General features: G+C 36.2%; 1 protein-coding gene across 2 annotated transcripts in view; it reads right to left on the reverse strand.

Annotated features, from left to right (window-relative positions):
• Window positions 1-511: 511 nt before the first annotated feature.
• Window positions 512-18,033, reverse strand: part of LOC120768146 (polyamine-modulated factor 1-binding protein 1) — a 449,193-nt gene continuing 431,671 nt past the window's right edge. For both annotated transcript variants that reach the window (XM_040094707.1, XM_040094706.1), the window contains 3 exons: window positions 1,304-1,411; window positions 1,180-1,222; window positions 512-1,090 (listed from right to left, as the gene is read on the reverse strand). In XM_040094707.1, the coding sequence (XP_039950641.1) occupies window positions 974-1,090; window positions 1,180-1,222; window positions 1,304-1,411 (268 nt within the window). In that variant the 3' untranslated portion in view covers window positions 512-973. The remainder of the gene's footprint in view (window positions 1,091-1,179; window positions 1,223-1,303; window positions 1,412-18,033) is intronic.

Genomic DNA, 18,033 nt, shown 5'->3' on the forward strand with positions numbered 1-18,033 from the left:
AGAAATTTCATGTTATTTAAAAGTATATAGTTTTCAATTTGCACTTTACCCTCTCTTTATGTGTTAAATCTCCTTTGTAGTTGAGGGAAAATATACTTCCCTGCCTGTAATATCCATAATTAATTTAGAAATCTAGTTGAGAGCCGAAGACTGGCTCATTGAAAATAAGTAACAGTTCCCTACGCATTTCTGGTATGAGCCAAGCCCACAACAACCGCATAAACAGAAAGTAGTTCCTCCAATCTATTTCAATAAAATAATTGCAATTTTCTTTCCAAATATTGAAGTTAAAGAAACAAGCAACCGATTTTATATTGTGAGGTTTGCTTTCACACACACACTTTTTAGCTCAAAATTGAAATTAATTATGTGTTTTTAAATATTTAATTAATCTTTGAACTTTTGCCACATTATGCAACAAAATACATGCAATGGCGGACAAAAGTCTGCATACACCTCCTGTTTACGTGGTTCTGAAGGTACAAAATCTTTCATACTATACACTATTGCGTTTAATTAAAATGGTGTCTTTTTATTTCCACATTTTGATTTTTGTTGCCATAAATATACATTTTTTATGAATGCGTGCTAATCTAATTTAAAAGCAATATATTCTGCTTTGATACGTATAGTATGTGATATACATATTTACCATAAAACGATCATTGTCAAAAAATAAATATGTGTACTAAAAATATTTTAATTTGTTTGTATAGTTGGTACATATATATATGCATAGATAAATATAATATATGTATACATATACCCACATTTAGTAACTTCGAACACAACTAGTTAATATACTCAAATTAATTAAGTAGGTATTATACATGTGATTCACATTCGTCGACAGTGTATTTCTGTTATGGAGCTTTCAATGGTGAATATCCCAAGAAGTGGCGCGCTACACAGCTTTCCTAAATAACTAAGTTATTATACTTTATTGCTTGATGATCATGTTTAGCGAGTAACCTCACAGATGATTTGTCGAAGCAGATGCTTCTTGGGTTGTGTCATCACATTGTAAAGAACTGCTCTTCTGTGAAACGCGCAATGATGTGCTTCGAATTAATTCAATGCGCTGAGGCATCTATACATATACGTATAGTCAAATAAATTTAATATTCATTAACGTTTTGGCAATTATAAAATGTTTTTTTTTTTTAAATAACTATTTACCGATTTTTCTGAAATATTCGAAGAAGGTCCAGAATTGCTAAATCTGATGAAATATATATACATGCAGTATAGTATATATAATATTGTTGTAAAATGATAATATCATACGATTCTAGTTATATACCTGAAGGCGCACATTTTTATTCTTTCTAATTCATTTTGCAGCGCAAGGTAGTCTCCATGCAGACAACGATACTGTTCGGTGAATTGTTGTTTTTCCTCAAGTAAAAGTCTTTAAAATATTTAAGGAAAAGTTAATTATTCGTTATATTTTACAAAATGGTCAAAGAAAATAGATTTTCTTGTTTCATCTAAATATTTCAAAAAAATTTTAGTGTTTTCTTAAGTTTACAAAAGTGTTCATAAATACTTCAAGCCGTTCTGAAGATAATACTTTATGTGTTCTTTTGTTGTGTTGTGTGAATTGTGTTCACAATTAAAGTAGTTGTTCTTAAGAAGGATAAAAAGCGGATAAAAAATACTGATGATTAGAAATGTATTTGCACGGCACGGGTTAATTTGTTTTCTTATGTCTCTGAGAATTCTACAAAAGGGTGATACATTTCGAAGTTCCCTCTTTTTGCAAAGAAAACACAGAAACTTCAAATTTAAATTGATTTGTTTTTTGAAAGAACATTCTTTGGCATTTATTTTTTAAAAATTATCATTTTCAAATGTTGGCTTCTGCTATGTCTGAGACATCCGTTGAGTACAATTTTCGATGACACGTTTGAATCGAAACGGGATTTTCGCATAAACTTTAGACTTTACATACATACATATATGACAGCTCTTGAATCTCTTTAGGTTGCTCTTCGTCCCAAATGCGACAATTTTGCTTGTTTACCTGACCATTGAGTGAAGAAATGCCGCTTGGGAAGGTCGAGCCGCTTCAGTTCTTGCATAAGTTCTATTTTGTTCGCTTTCAATGCGCCGAATCGACTTTCCACGATCTTCGTGTACACTTCACAGCGTGTTGAACGTGGCATTCGGTCGAATATGATCCAATAAACAATGTTGAGTTTAAAGATGGGTGATAGTGTTGCGAATAACACACAGTTGACCATAAGTTGAACGAAGCGCCCTAAACAGATTCTTCACAGAACGTGAATTTTCGTAATAAAGTTGGACGATTTGTAAACGTTGTACAGGCGTAAGTCTTTCTATGATGCCTAACGATACTCAAACAAAGTAACATGACAGCTTGACACGAATCATACATGATCTGTCAAAAAAGGGACTATTGAAAAATTCCCAACTTGGATCATATATTGTATTGTATGCTGAAAAGTCAATTCTAAAAAAACCAGATGAACTACAAAAAATTTTGAAATTAACATTATACACTTTCGTAATTTCTTTCTTTCAAGTTGCAAAATTTCATATTAATATTCAAAACTAGTATCTTATTAATTTAAGTCCATATATATATTACAGGTCATATATATTACTATATTTTGCACAGTGTCCAAGATATTTATAGAAGGATCAAAAATGAGTATGAGCTTTGGTCCAATGTCTAGACCAATTTCATTAATATTCAGCGCTAAACCTCCTACTGAACTTCTTTACTGGCGAAGACACCGCTTATGTGGTTATAATCGAGTTTATAACAGCGCACTAGTCGTGTCTACTTGTGTCTATTTGGCGTCAATTCAAGATAACAAGTGCTGCCAGGCCCTACTTCACCTGTCCTCTCCAAGGGAGTGGATATCTTCCTCTGCTTCCACCGGCGGGTACTGAATAGAAATCCTTCAAAGCTGAAGTGTTCTCTTTCATCCGGACAATATGATCTAGCCAGCGCAACCGCTGTCTCTTGATTCGCTGACCTATGTCAATGTCGACATATTCTCGTACATCTCATCATAAATCTTTCGCAAAGCCTTTCTTTTAAACACTCCTGAGGTCATTGTCCACGCCTCTGCACCATATAGCAGGACGGAAATAATGAGGGACTTTTAGAGTTTGGTTCTTGTTTGCCTAGAGAGAACTTTACTTTTCAGTTGCCTACTCAGTCCAAAGTAGCACTTGTTGGCAAGAGTGTCTCTGCGTTGGATTTCAGGGCTGATATTGTTGTTGGTGTTGATACTGGTTCCAAGATGGACAAAATTATCTTTGGCTTCAAAGTTATGACTGTGAACAGTGCCGTGTGAGCCCATAGATGGAGGAAGTCACACGATAGGGAGACTCCTTGTCTGAAATCTCCTTTGGTACCAAACGGCTCGGAGAGGCCCTTAACGATCCTGACGAAGCTTTTGGTGTTGTTCAACGTTAGCTAACACAGCCGTATTAGGCCTAATCAGTGTGTAAACGGTGGGCTTCATTCATTCACACAGTACGCTCGATAGAACCTTATATGCGATGTTAAGGAGGCTTTTCCCAAGGTAGTTGGCGCAGATTGTGGGGTCCCCCCAGAACACACTTAAATTCCAATAATCGGGCATGATTTCATCCGACCATCATCGATATTAATAGCCATGGGAAAAACATTATTTATTAAAGAAGCATGCAGAATATATGCAGATAAGTTCGATTGAGACGGTATATTTGTATAAGATAAAGTTAAGTAAATATGACCACCATTAACGCAAATTCAAACGCACTTAAATTTATTCATTCTGCTCAGCCGGTCATATCTAAAGATTTCAAATTCAATAAATATAGTTAAAAACTAAAACACACGCTTTTAAAGCACATCAAACTAAAAAGTGAACAATAATTTTTAGTATAAGATAACAATAACAAAAAAAAAATCAAAAACTCGGGTATTATTGTGAAAATAGCATGGGATGCTAGATCCTTACAGAAGTGTATACATATGTACATACATCGGGGAATTTAAAATGTAAAGACGTACACAACAAAAATCTGTGGTAACATAAATATACAGCCCTATTCTGAAAAAAACCTCTCAACTGAGTTGAGAGGAAAAATTTGAGAGATTTCTTGTGAGGCATATTTTGTGAGGCTATTCTTGCTCAAACCTCATAAGAAAAAAGCTTAAAAAAGTCACCACGTGAGGTAAAAAGCTTTTTGCTGTCAAACAGCTGTTTTAATAAAAATAAACAAACAAAAACACAAATGGATAATAAAGATATGTATGCGTCTGTGCTTGAGGGTGAAACAATCCCAATATGGGTACAATCGATTGCGCCGATTGTGCCCTTGATCCCAAATTTCGTGCAAAATCTTTAAGAGAAAATTTATTTACATATTTGTATTTATTTTTATTTATTTATCTTACCCCTTCTTTGTATCTGAAACATCCTGCGCGCTTGAAGGGAAGTAAATTTCACTGCCCTTAACATTCATAATTAATTTCGAAATAAAGTGCAGAGTTCTAGACACAGAGGGCTGGCTCATAGAGAGCATATAACTATTACCAACGCATTTTTGGTAAGAGAAAAGCCCGTAAAAATACAAACACGCCAGGAAACGCAGATCAAAAGATATACTCGACTTCTGCACATCATGCGGCACCAATTCACCTATAAGTACTTTACATACCGATTTTGGGAATCGAAATGTATTTATAATTGTTGTGTCTTGCATAGTAAAATGATCGCTTTTGTCTCGTAAACCCTTCAAAATTTTCCTCCTACCCCCCGATTCCCCCTCCTCAACAATTGCCGCATACACAACAAACTTTTCCTACATGCTAGTTATAACACTCAAATATTTTTTAAAAAATGTCAAATATTGATGTAAAACAAAACAAACACAGATGTTTTGTATTATGATGGCTGCTTTCACACGTCACAGATATTTGTGATAATAGTGAGCATTTGAGCTTTTGAATTTTCGCCAGAATAAGGTAACCCTAACTATAGTGAGAAACATCACTGTAGTGAGGTTGGTGACTTTTGTGAGGGCACGAGAATAGGGCTGATAGAATAATACCACACAAAAAGAAAAAATGTCAAACAATTATATGACTTTCAAGTAATAAAATTTTGTGTTGCAATTGCAAAGCCATGCTTCAAATAGAAGTTTTGTAGTAAAAATTCAGATGTTTACCATTAAAACGCCGACATTAAATACCTACGAAAAACAAGTAAGGAAGGGCTAAGTTCGGGTGTCACCGAACATTTTATACTCTCGCATGGTAAAGTGATAATCGAGATTTCATAATACGTCATTTACATATTTTTCAAATACCGTATTTTTGTAAAGTTTTATTCCGCTATCATCATTGCTTCCTAATGTTTATACTCGTATTATACAGAGAAGGCATCAGATGGAATTCAAAATAGCTTTATATTGGAAGAAGGCGTGGTTGCGAACCGATTTCACCCATATTTCGTGCATGTCATCAGGGCGTTAAGAAAATATTATATACCGAATTCATTGAAATCGGTTGAGTAGCTCCTGAGATATGGTTCTTGGTCCATAAGTGGGCGAGGCCACGCCCGTTTTCAATTTAAAAAAAGCCTGGGTGCAGCTTCCATCTGCCACTTCTTCCGTAAAATTTAGTGTTTCTGACGTTTTTTGTTAGTCGGTTAACGCACTTTTAGTGATTTTGAACATAACCTTTGTATGGGAGGTGGGCGTGGTTATTATCCGATGTCTTCCATTTTTGAACTGTATATGGAAATACCTGAAGAAAACGACTCTGTAGACTTTGGTTGACATAGCTATAGTAGTTTCCGAGATATGTACAAAAAAATTAGTAGGGGGCAATACGCCCACTTTTTCCAAAACAATTGCGTCCAAATATGCCCCTCCCTAATGCGATCCTTTGTGCCAAATTTCACTTTAATATCTTTATTTATGGCTTAGTTATGACACTTTATAGGTTTTCGGTTTCCGCCATTTTGTGGGCGTGGCAGTGGGCCGATTTTGCCCATCTTCGAACTTAACCTTCTTATGGAGCCAAGAAATACGTGTACCAAGTTTCATCATGATATCTCAATTTTTACTCAAGTTACAGCTTGCACGGACGGACGGACGGACAGACGGACGGACGGACAGACAGATATCCGAATTTCGACTCTACTCGTCGCCCTGATCACTTTGGTATATATAACCCTATATCTGACTCTTTTAGTTTTAGGACTTACAAACAACCGTTATATGAACAAAACTTTAATACTCTCCTTAGCAACATTGTTGCGAGAGTATAATAACTTCAATGAAAACTCTTTCTTTGTTCTAAACTTTGGATGTCACGTCGATGTGCACTCTTTAGCAATTCTCACCGAATCTAATAGCGAAGAGTACGTCTTAACTGCGTTTATATTTTATAATATTGGCAAATCTCATAAAAGCAAAAGTTCGATTCTTTCAATATAAAATAAGAATTCGTAAAAATTTAAAATACACAGAAAAAATATTCTGCCTGTCCAACATTTCCGTCTCTGTGGTCGACCAATGGAAGTGCTAGTCAAAAATAATATAAATGGATTAAGACAAGTTTTTATACTCTTGCAACCAGTTGCTAGAGAGTATTATAGTTTTGTTCACCTAACGGTTGTACGTATCACCTAAAACTAATCGAGATAGATATAGGGTTATATATATATAAATGATCACGATAACGAGAAAAGTTTAAATCCGGTTGACTGTATGTCTGTCTGTCCATTTGTTCAAGCTGTAACTTGAGTAAAAATTGAGATACCTGGATGAAACTTGGTATGTTGGTTCGTATATGGGCGTAATCGGAACTCTGCTACGCCCACAAATCGCCATTAAGCGAAAACATATAAAGTGCCATGACTAAGCACTTAATTATGATATAAAGCTGTAATTTGGTACAGGGATTCACAGTAGCAAGGGGCACCTGTGGAAAAATTTTTTTACAATAACCAAATTTGCTGAGTATAAATTTTATAAGAACTTCTACCCATAGTGTGAAAATGGATGAAATCGGAGGATAATCCCGCTCACTCCACATATACATATATGTATTAAAAGCGCGATAAATCAATAACTAAACTCGACGGATACGTTAAATTTTACCACCGAGATGGCATGAGAGAGCTTTATGAAAGCCGGTGTGAAAATTGGACGATGGAAGTGGCACCGTCCACTTTTTGGTGAAGTCTCGGGACCCGTCCAACCGATTCGACAAAATTTGGTACTTACAGCTGCGAGCAGTGAAATAGTAGTGGATGTTAGAGTTTTACATATCTGTGAGTTATGCAAAATACCAAACAATTTTAACATCCATAGAAATGCAAAAGTGGATCATATTTTCCGGGCTATGTTTATTACTAAAAATATTTTAATTTGAATATGTGCAAGATATGTTTATTTACAAAGATGTGTTTATGTATGAAAATCGATGGGAGCAGTAAAATAGTAGTAAAGTATTAAAAACTTTTTAAAAAAACTCTAAGGGATTTTTGCAAGTTGCTTCTATGCGAAATCTTAGTGCTTGTTAACTTTTTCATAGAATTTACGAGACTTTGGCTCACCGTTCACTAATACTCTATTGCTCGCCCATAAAAACAGATATCCCAATATAATTGGCTCTAAAAAAGTAGCGGTAAGTGTTTCACACTTATTGTTGGGTATAACAGAACCGTTACACTTCAGAGAATATCACTAGAGTAATGATCGACGGCAATATCATAAAAGAAACAAAATTTAAAGCAAAACTCTCTTTGCCAATAGGCACTACTATTTCAATGCTCGCAACTGTATGTCCCATTGCAAAAATTGATGAATTCGGACAACAACAACACCTACTTCCCATATAACACAATTTTAAATTCCACTTGATTCGCTCATTTTCCAGTACGCAAATCAAGAAGCGTTCAATATAACGGAATAAAACTTTGCACGAATAATATCTTTAGTGCGTGCCACCTTATGACCAAAAAGTGTACATATGAATGGGTTAACACTTTTATAGTGTTTCCCTGGCTTTGATTCCTGCAAGTTGCAAGAGCATAAATGTTCGGTTGCATCCGAACTTAGCCCTTCCTTAGTTGTTACCATAACTTTTTTAAATATCACGATACAATCAAATGAATCAGAACAGTCGAAGTGTACGGTTGTGTTAATTTAAAATTATAAGCGTAACATACATATGTATTAAGATTTTCAAAAAGCCTGTGTGTCATATTACATTTTTCACTAAAGTTTTTCATTACAAACTAACAATTTAAATTTATTTAACGAGTAGTTTATACGAAAAAGCAACAAAACTCAGTGAAAGAATGGAAAAGTCATCAGAGCACTTAAGCGAATTAGAGGAATAAATGAAAAGAAGGGAAAAAAGCCCAGCATTAGAATCAAACGAAGCCAGAAGGACTCGTTTGCAGCAAGTGCGCCAGCATACAGCAGAAACACGAGCGTCAGAACCAGAGGAAGCCAGAGAGGCTCGTTTGCAGCAAATTCGGCAAAAACTGGCGGACGTTCTCTTCAAATTTGAGGTACGTGTTCTAATTGGAGTCAAACATCACGTACGTAAGATTATTTGAAGAAAATCAAAATAATTTCTCAAAATATAAAACGAAACATATGAAATTTCTATTATATCTTGCTTTGATATAGGAGGAACTATATAATTACAGCTTGATTTATTTGCATTAGTAAATGATAAAAGGAATTGGAGAAAAAAATCATGTGATTCATGTAAATATTTTTATTTTACAAAATAATATGTAAGTTGTAAGTTACTGTTACAACAAATAATTACCCTATATAATATTAAAAAAGCTTAATCATAATTACTACGATATGCAGAATCGTCATCCGCATTTGAGCTCACGTCTAAGGTATGTTATATTGACTCTGCACTCAAAGCCGTCATAGAATTTAATAGTTTAATTACCTCTGATGACAATGTGGTACTTTTTTTTGGCGGATCTAATCTCATATTAGAAATAAGTGAGTCTGATGACACGAGCAACCAATGAATATGATCTCACATTGTATTTTCTCTGGAACATTTCCACGAAAAATTCTCTGGATATCTGATATCCTTATTGCTCGATCCTAAGCTTCCTCAGAAAGTTGTCCAATCGGCAATGGTGCCCACTCAATGATAAGGTACCCGTGAATCAGTACTACTTGAATTGATATTTTTCAACTAACATTTTTGCGGTATCGAAGCAATATTCTTTGAACAAATCGACGTTGACTGCAAAACCGCATGACAAACTTGTATTATGACATGAGCACGATTGAGGAGTTCTACGCTCAAACCCAAAAATTCTGCTGACTCTTGACTATTGCAAAAAAAACCTCCTAGCTGTATTTCCATCATTGCAGTTTCCGCATTCTTTAACTTTTGGAGAATCAACAATGAGCCCAAGCAACTGTTTGAAACTCTGCTGTATAGCTTTTTCGAGTTGCAATCAGTAGTTTGTCTTTTTGAGTACGCGCTTGCCAAGATGAAGATCCTTTTTATCATAGTCCTAAAACATCTACAATTCAATTGCATACACCATTTTTTTTTATTACAAAAGCAAGCAAAGCAGTTTCCTCGAGCTCCCTTATCAGAGGCTCGTAAAGACTGAAAGAAAATTTACTGCTTCAAATTTTACACAAATACCATCCCATTTTCATCTAAAAATCATCAGACTTTCAAGATTTACCCAAATCTAATTTAGAATGAAAAAGAATATGATCAAATTTGAGTACCTATTATGAGAATCAGATGTATCATTAAACTTTTCTTTGGTTTTTTAAGGCACTCTACAATTTTATTTTGCTCCGTGTCCAGAAAAAGCACGTCCCTACTTATATAACACCTAATATATTATATAGTCACTTAATATGCTATGCAAAATCGTTTTCTTCAGAAACTTCCTATGTATTTGCTAGAAGGTCCTCGAGAGGCAAAAAACTCGATGCGACTGCAGCCTGATCTCAGCACGCAACGCGAAATGAAAACAGACATTAAAAACGCAGTGGCGCCTCGTGGCACGGGATTTTGCGAAATATCAATCAATGATACCGTAGCCGATACGAAAAATATTGGTTGACCACCCGTCTCCATTAATCTCATAACTTTCAACGTCGGCAAAGGTAAAATACTAACAAAAAAAATTGGTTATACATGCTCTTGTTTCACGTATGATTTTGACAGTCATATGTTTTATTCAGAGCAAATTATTCACATAATATGTTATACCAGTCACCGACTAAACCTCGTACTGAGCAGTTGAGTTAGCGTCTTTCTCTGAGTTTATAGCTATTCAAATAGCTCTCTTTTGGTGTTTTTTTTTTGCACCCCGGTCTGCTTACTTAATTAACGCGATTAATACTTATTTTAAGTGAGAAATTTAATCCAATACTTATATAAGTGTATTATAATTTTTCCACTATGCCCCCGGTGGGCTTCCAGTTCGGGGACAACAGGTTTGCTGCGCTGGCCCAAGGTCCCCAACCAAAACGTAAAAAATCGTATCAAAAACTGCAAGATGCTTTTCCTGACTTACCGCCAATAAAAAGTGATGACCCAAAGTATATTGTGATTAAATCCGATGAGAATACTACACCCCTTTCGAAGGTTTCTTGTTTTCGTGTTTACAATGCCTTACTTACCGTGAGCAAAGATATAAACAAAATTAGTGAATTACGCGACGGCAGCCTATTACTGCTAGTGAAAAATAAGCAAGTAGGAGAAAAGTTTATAAAAACGAAATGTCTTTTCAACATTGGCGGTGTTAGCGCTAGCTATTATCAACATCTTAATTGTAACAAAGGCACCATTTATGCACCGTTTTTAAACGATGTGCCTGAAAGCGAAATAATAGAAGGACTGAGTTCTTACGAAGTTTCCGCGGTTTATAAGTTCACTCGCAAAGTTGAAGGTGTTATAAAGCCTACTGGTGTTATGCTAATATCATTCAACAGTTATTCCCTTCCAAACAAAATAAACATCGCATGGAGGATGACCTCTGTGTGACCGTACGTGCCTAATCCAATGCGCTGCAGGTCATGCCAGAAATTGGGTCATACGCAAAAACATTGTAAAGGTTCCCCAATATGCGAAATTTGCAATTTTCCTTCTCCACACGATAATGACTGCATCCGAGTTACTTATGTGTGCGAATTGTTCTGGCGAGCATCGCTCTTCTGACTATACGTGTCCAAAGTATATGCAAACTAAAGAAATTTTAAAAATAAAGACACTAGAAAAGTGCTGTATGCACGAAGCCCTCAAAAAGTATAGAGAAAATAATTCCCTCCCTTCCCTCACTGCTAGCTTTGCACATGTGCTTCAACCTACAAAAGAGGTGTCCTCTGTAACCACCACACCAACAAAAATTTCAGCCATCAACAATTCCACAAAATCTAAAAATACTCATAGAACTGCCGACAATGACTTGCCTAGTACATCAAAACAAAACGCAGAGGTCACCTTTGAACCCAACTCATCAATAAACTCTTTAACTAGCAAAAATCACTCACCAAACGCCAACAATAAGCATATTTCCATCAACAAGCCTGCATCGATCAGTTCAGACTACAACAACGTCTCACATTCAGCTAAAATTATCAGCGACAACTGTACCCAACAAGACTTTTTTAAATCCCAAACTTTTCAGACAACAACAGCCTCTTTCATTTCTAACTTAAACAACTCCTTAAACTCGCTTAATAAATATATTGACTTCAACAATACTACTACCAACACTACTGTGCAATCTAATCCACCTAATCACGAAAATCTCTTTCCAACAACAAGCATTTCCAACGATAATCAATACTCTACTGAACATACTGAACAAATAGAAATTGACTCTGAATAAATACGCTTAGCTTTTACTCTCTTTTGAACTAGTACTCAATTGGTGACACTCAGCTTCAACTGACTGCTCATACGAGTTGATATTCTAGCTCTCTTCCGTTTCCCTTTTTCTTTTTTTCCTACATAGATCTTATGATTCCATTATTGCAATGGAATTTAAACGGCTACACTAATAATTACAATGAGCTTCAATTATTAATACAAGATCATGCCCCAGCTATTATACTCTTAAATGAAACTCACATCTCTTTCAACTTGTCGGCTTTTACTCCTGAGCAGTACATTGGCATGTTTCACAATCTTCCACATATTAGCACTGGTAAAAGAGGCATTGCGATTCTCATAAGAAGAGATATTCCACACAAAATTAAAGCCATTCAATCAAACTTGCTGGCTATGTCGATCGAAATTATGTATCTTAGTTAAAAAAATCTATATTGCACCAGACGAACAATTTACCAGTACAAACATCCTGCAATTAATCAATCAAGCTTCTACTCCTTTAATTTTCGCTGATGATTTTAATGCATGGAGTCCACTATGGGGCTCTCCGATAGCCATCAAGAGGAGCAAATGCATTGAAAACGCTTTACTTTTCTCTTAACTTATTATGTTTGAATAACGGATCCGCGACACACTTTTCCACTCACTCCACTTTTTCCCATGTAGATCTTACAATGTGCACCGACACACTTGCCACAGAGTGCGAATGGAGTATACTCGATCACCTGCATGGAAGCGATCACTTCCCCATTGTACTAAAATTGCACCTAGGTTCAACAACGAAAAACCACAAAATGAACAAGGTATTCAAAACTGATTACGCTGATTGGGAGAAGTTTCAGACACATTGCGAGATAAATGGCAATAATACCCCAATATCTGACAACCCTAACCAAGAAAGCGAGTTTAACAAAAATTATCCGTTCAGCAGCGAATGTTAGCATTCCTCATACAAAGCCAACAGCAAGTTCAAAGAGTGTTCCTTGGTGGAATAAAGAAATCGCTGAATTGCGGAAAAAAAACAGACAGCTTGGTATGAATACAAACGGGCTCGATCACTAGTCAACTTAATATCTTTCAGGAAAGCCAATGCTATTTTCCGTCGATCCGCGAAACAGGCCAAGAGTAAATGTTTTCAGGATTACACAAGGAAAATAAATCCTTCGTCTAGTCCTAAGTTAATATGGAACCCTTTAAAAAAACTTTCTGGAGTGCCTAGAAATCTAACCATTCAATGCGTAAAGTGGCCAACAGGTTTGGTAACCAATCCATCCGATATTTCCGAGTTATTTGCAAACCACTATTCTGAAACAAGCTCAGATATTTCATTCAGCACACAGTTTCAAACCTCTAAAACCACCACACGGTCCGACACTTCCTACTCTGTCTCCCCTCTTTCTTTTTTCTGCTAAACAAATAGAAACCAGCATTTCACTGTCTGAATTCGAGTTCGTTGCATCTACCGTTAAGGGTAAGTCCCCGGGGCAAGATAAAATTTCTTATCCAATTATCAGATCCACCCCGATTGGTAAAGCTTTACAACAAAATTTTCAATACTGGTATCTACCCCCAATTTTGGAAAACGTCCTGTGTTATACCAATACTTAAACCACACAAATCCTCCGATGAACTTGCTAACTATAGGCAGATTTCCCTCCTTCCATGTATGGGCAAAATTTTGGAAAAGATCGTGGCTACCGCTTGATGTGGTATGCTTAGCGAAACAAGTTCATATCACCGAATCAAGTCGCCTACAAAAAAGGTCAAGGCACGTTAGATGCTTTAATCCAACTAGACTACTTCATTACTAACGCTTTGTCCAGCAAAAACCACGTGTCCGTACTATCTCTGGACTTTCACAGAGCTTTCGACAAAATTGGAGCCCATATTATTATTCGACAACTTAGAAAATGGAAAATAGGCCAGAATATGATACGTTTTATTACTAACTTTCTCACAAACAAAAAAACTCAAAATCAACGTAAATGCTTTTCTTTCTTCAACACTCCCGGTTTCTAATGGTACGCCGCAAGGCTCACCTCTTTCAGACTACTTCATTACTAACGCTTTGTCCAGCAAAAACCACGTGTCCGTACTATCTCTGGACTTTCACAGAGCTTTCGACAAAATTGGAGCCCATATTATTATTCGACAACTTAGAAAATGGAAAATAGGCCAGAATATGATACGTTTTATTACTAACTTTCTCACAAACAAAAAAACTCAAAATCAACGTAAATGCTTTTCTTTCTTCAACACTCCCGGTTTCTAATGGTACGCCGCAAGGCTCACCTCTTTCAGACTTCCTTTTTATCATTGCTTTCGATGATATTAGTAGGATGATAAAAAATTACATAGGAGTTGAGCACCAGATCTATGCTGACGATGTTCTAATCTACACAAAAGTCTCTGACGTTAATTTAGCTCAATCCTTATTTACTAATATACTCGCCAGAATTGAGACTTGGTCACTGGAGTCTGGTGCTTCACTTTCCTTAGACAAAACACATATCTTTCATGTATGTAGGAAGCAAAATTGCAACAGTATTTCACTTACCCACAACCAAACTAACATCGGATGTATGTAAAACACAGCTGAAAATACTATGATTAATTTTTGACTCTAATTAAAACTTTAATACTCACTGTAAATATGTCAGAAACTCGTTAATGACACGATTAAATATTGTTAAATATCTCTCGTCTAAGCATTCATTTATTCATCGGAACACACTAGTCAATGTTGTCAGAGCTTTGCTAACTTCAAAAATAGATTATGGGCTTCCCATCTATGGCAATTGCTCCAAAAGCAGTATCAACCTTTTAAATGCACCATACCATTGCGCAATACGGCGAAGTCTCCGGGCCTTTCCAACCTCGCCAATAAAAACGATAATGGCTGAATCTGGTTTACCAACTATTCAAAATAAAATTATAGATTTTTCGCTCCAAATTCTTGCGAAAACGGCTGAGAACACCAACCCATTACTAAATACAACTATCACCCATGCCACGAAAAAAAGAAAAATTCCAAGAATACAATCGGCTATTTCGAGATGCTTAAGTTTCGCTGCAGAAAATAATATTTTACTTTGCAAATTCACCACTCGACATCCTCCCTGTCTGATCAATGATAAAATCCTACAGAATAAGCTTATGTTTTTGTCCAAGCAAAACACACCAAACGAAGTCTTTCAACAAACCTTTGCTGAACTGGAATCTAATTATACAAATAATGGCTGGAAGTTATTGTTTACGGATGGCTCCAAGTCCATCGATTCCACTTCGTTAGCAGTTGTCACTGCCACAGGAGAAATTATTTGCAATTGGCTTCTCCCCTCAACGAGCTCTGTATTTACCGCTGAAGGATCTGCTATCCTTCATACAGTTAATCACGCAAATCCTGTATGTCTGCAATAACGTCTCCTTCCAATCGCAATCCCATAATAGAAGTTATCAGGGACGCGGTCATTGGTGCCCCTCAGAAAATCCAAGTAATGTGGATCCCTCCATGCTGGTATTACAGGCAACCACTTTGCAGACCTCGCTGCGAAAAATGTAGCCAGGACTCCTGCCTTAACATACTATGTCTCATCCAAGCAAGACATTTCTAACCTTATTAAGCACAAAAGGCGGTCATAAACTCAGCCAGAAATCGAATAATCTACTCGTCAACAGTTCCAACTAGCGCAATGAAGACATATACTCGATTAAGGATTGGACACACTATCATAACACACGCCCACTTACTATCGGGTAAAAGCCCATCCATTTGCCCCCTTAGCGATGACACCGCTTCTATCAAACACTTACTCACACTCTGTCCTATGCTTCACTCAACAGCCCACAACTCTGGCAACATTGATCTCATAAAACTACTAAGTGAACCTTCAGAAAAAACGCTAGGAGCTATATACATTAAACTTTTCAAAAATTTTTGCCCATAGGTGCCTCTGGCTACTGCGATCCACTGTGCCGAATTTGATTTTTATACTCTCGCAACAATGTTGCTAAGGAGAGTATTATAGTTTTGTTCACATAACGGTTGTTTGTAAGTCCTAAAACTAAAAGAGTCAGATATAGGGTTATATATACCAAAGTGATCAGGGTGACGAGTAGAGTCGAAATCCGGATGTCTGTCTGTCCGTCCGTCCGTCTGTCCGTCCGTCTGTCCGTCCGTCCGTGCAAGCTGTAACTTGAGTAAAAATTGAGATATCATGATGAAACTTAGTACACGTATTTATTGGCTCCAAAAGAAGGTTAAGTTCGAAGATGGGCAAAATCGGCCCACTGCCACGCCCACAAAATGGCGGAAACCGAAAACCTATAAAGTGTCATAACTAAGCCATAAATAAAGATATTAAAATGAAATTTGACACAAAGGATCGCATTAGGGAGGGGCATATTTGGACGCAATTTTTTTAGAAAAGTGGGCGTGGCCCCGCCCCCTACTAAGTTTTTTGTACATATCTCGGAAACTACTATAGCTATGTCAACCAAAGTCTACAGAGTCGTTTTCTTCAGGTATTTCCATATACAGTTCAAAAATGGAAGAAATCGGATAATAACTACGCCCATCTCCCATACAAAGGTTATGTTTAAAATCACTAAAAATGCGTTAACCGACTAACAAAAAACGTCAGAAACACTTAATTTTACGGAAGAAATTGCAGAAGGAAGCTGCACCCAGGCTTTTTTTTTAAATTGAAAATGGGCGTGGCGCCGCCCACTTATGGACCAAGAACCATATCTCAGGAGCTACTCAACCGATTTCAATGAAATTCGGTATATACTATTTTTTTAACACCCTGATGACATGCACGAAATAGGGGTGAAATCGGTTCACAACCACGCCTTCTTCCAATATAACGCTATTTTGAATTCCATCTGATGCCTTCTCTGTATGATATATACATTAGGAACCAATGATGATAGCGGAATAAAACTTTACAAAAATACGGTATTTGAAAAATATGTAAATGACGTATAATGAAATCTCGATTATCACTTTATCATGCGAGAGTATAAAATATTCGGTGACACCCGAACTTAGCCCTTCCTTACTTGTTATATATTAATTTAGTGCTTAGTTATGGTAGTTTAGAGGTTTTCGGTTAATGGAGTGGCAATGGTCCGATTACGGCCATCTAAGAACTCGAACTAACTTGTACTAAGAAAACTGTATACCAAGTTTCATCAAGATATCTTAATTTTTACTCAAGTTACAGCTTGCACGGATGGACGGACGGACAGTCAACCGGATTTCAACTTTTCACCCTGATCATTTATGTATATAACCCTATGGATGATTTTCGTAAAGGAGGTAGAATTTGTTTATTTAAGCGTCGAAAGGAAGATAGTTGGATAAATATTTACCACCCAGAGTTATTAAGACTGTGGGCAGGCAACATGGATATTCAGCCATGCGAACAAACGAAGCGATACCGTACTCGTACTATAGTAAAGTACTTATCGAAAGCAGAATGGCAAAATGGTTGTTAGAAAGGTTCCCGCAGTTGTTAGGGTGTCATACTTTATAGCAACATCAGATCCAGAAAACTTTTTTTGCAGCTTACTCCTTCAATATATGCCTTATCATTCGGAGACTTAATTACTTGAAGGTTTCGATAATACAAAAGAGTCCTTCTTACATTGAGAGAATCGTTTGAAGGAAATGAGTAGGCATATGCGCCAATTTCGAGGGCGCGACTAACAGCTTGAAAATGCATTCAATCAAATGAAATTTTCGAACAGCCAGAGATTATGAATCTTGAATTTAGAGAAGAAGAACTACCGGACACTGCAATGAGCAATGATTAATTGCAAAGAGTTCAGCAGGCTATGAGTATTGATCAAAGCAATAGTTTACTGTCATTACAGAGAGTACTAAAAATCAACTTAATGGTGATATTAAACGAGAGAAAATTTTCATAGCAAGTGTAGTAAGTAGGCACCTGGAAAACTTTGCTTTTCAATGTATTATAAAAAATCACTTCACTGAAGAGTCAGAGTAAACATTAAATAAAAAAATTAAAAATTTATAATTAATTATCGATTTACTTTAACAATAAAGCATGTTATAGTTAATATTTTTCCCACATTAAACTAAAAAGTAAATAAATATATTATTGTTTAAAAAAAAT

The sequence above is a fragment of the Bactrocera tryoni genome, chromosome 2 (genome assembly GCF_016617805.1).
Source record: "Bactrocera tryoni isolate S06 chromosome 2, CSIRO_BtryS06_freeze2, whole genome shotgun sequence".
NCBI lineage: Eukaryota > Metazoa > Arthropoda > Insecta > Diptera > Tephritidae > Bactrocera > Bactrocera tryoni.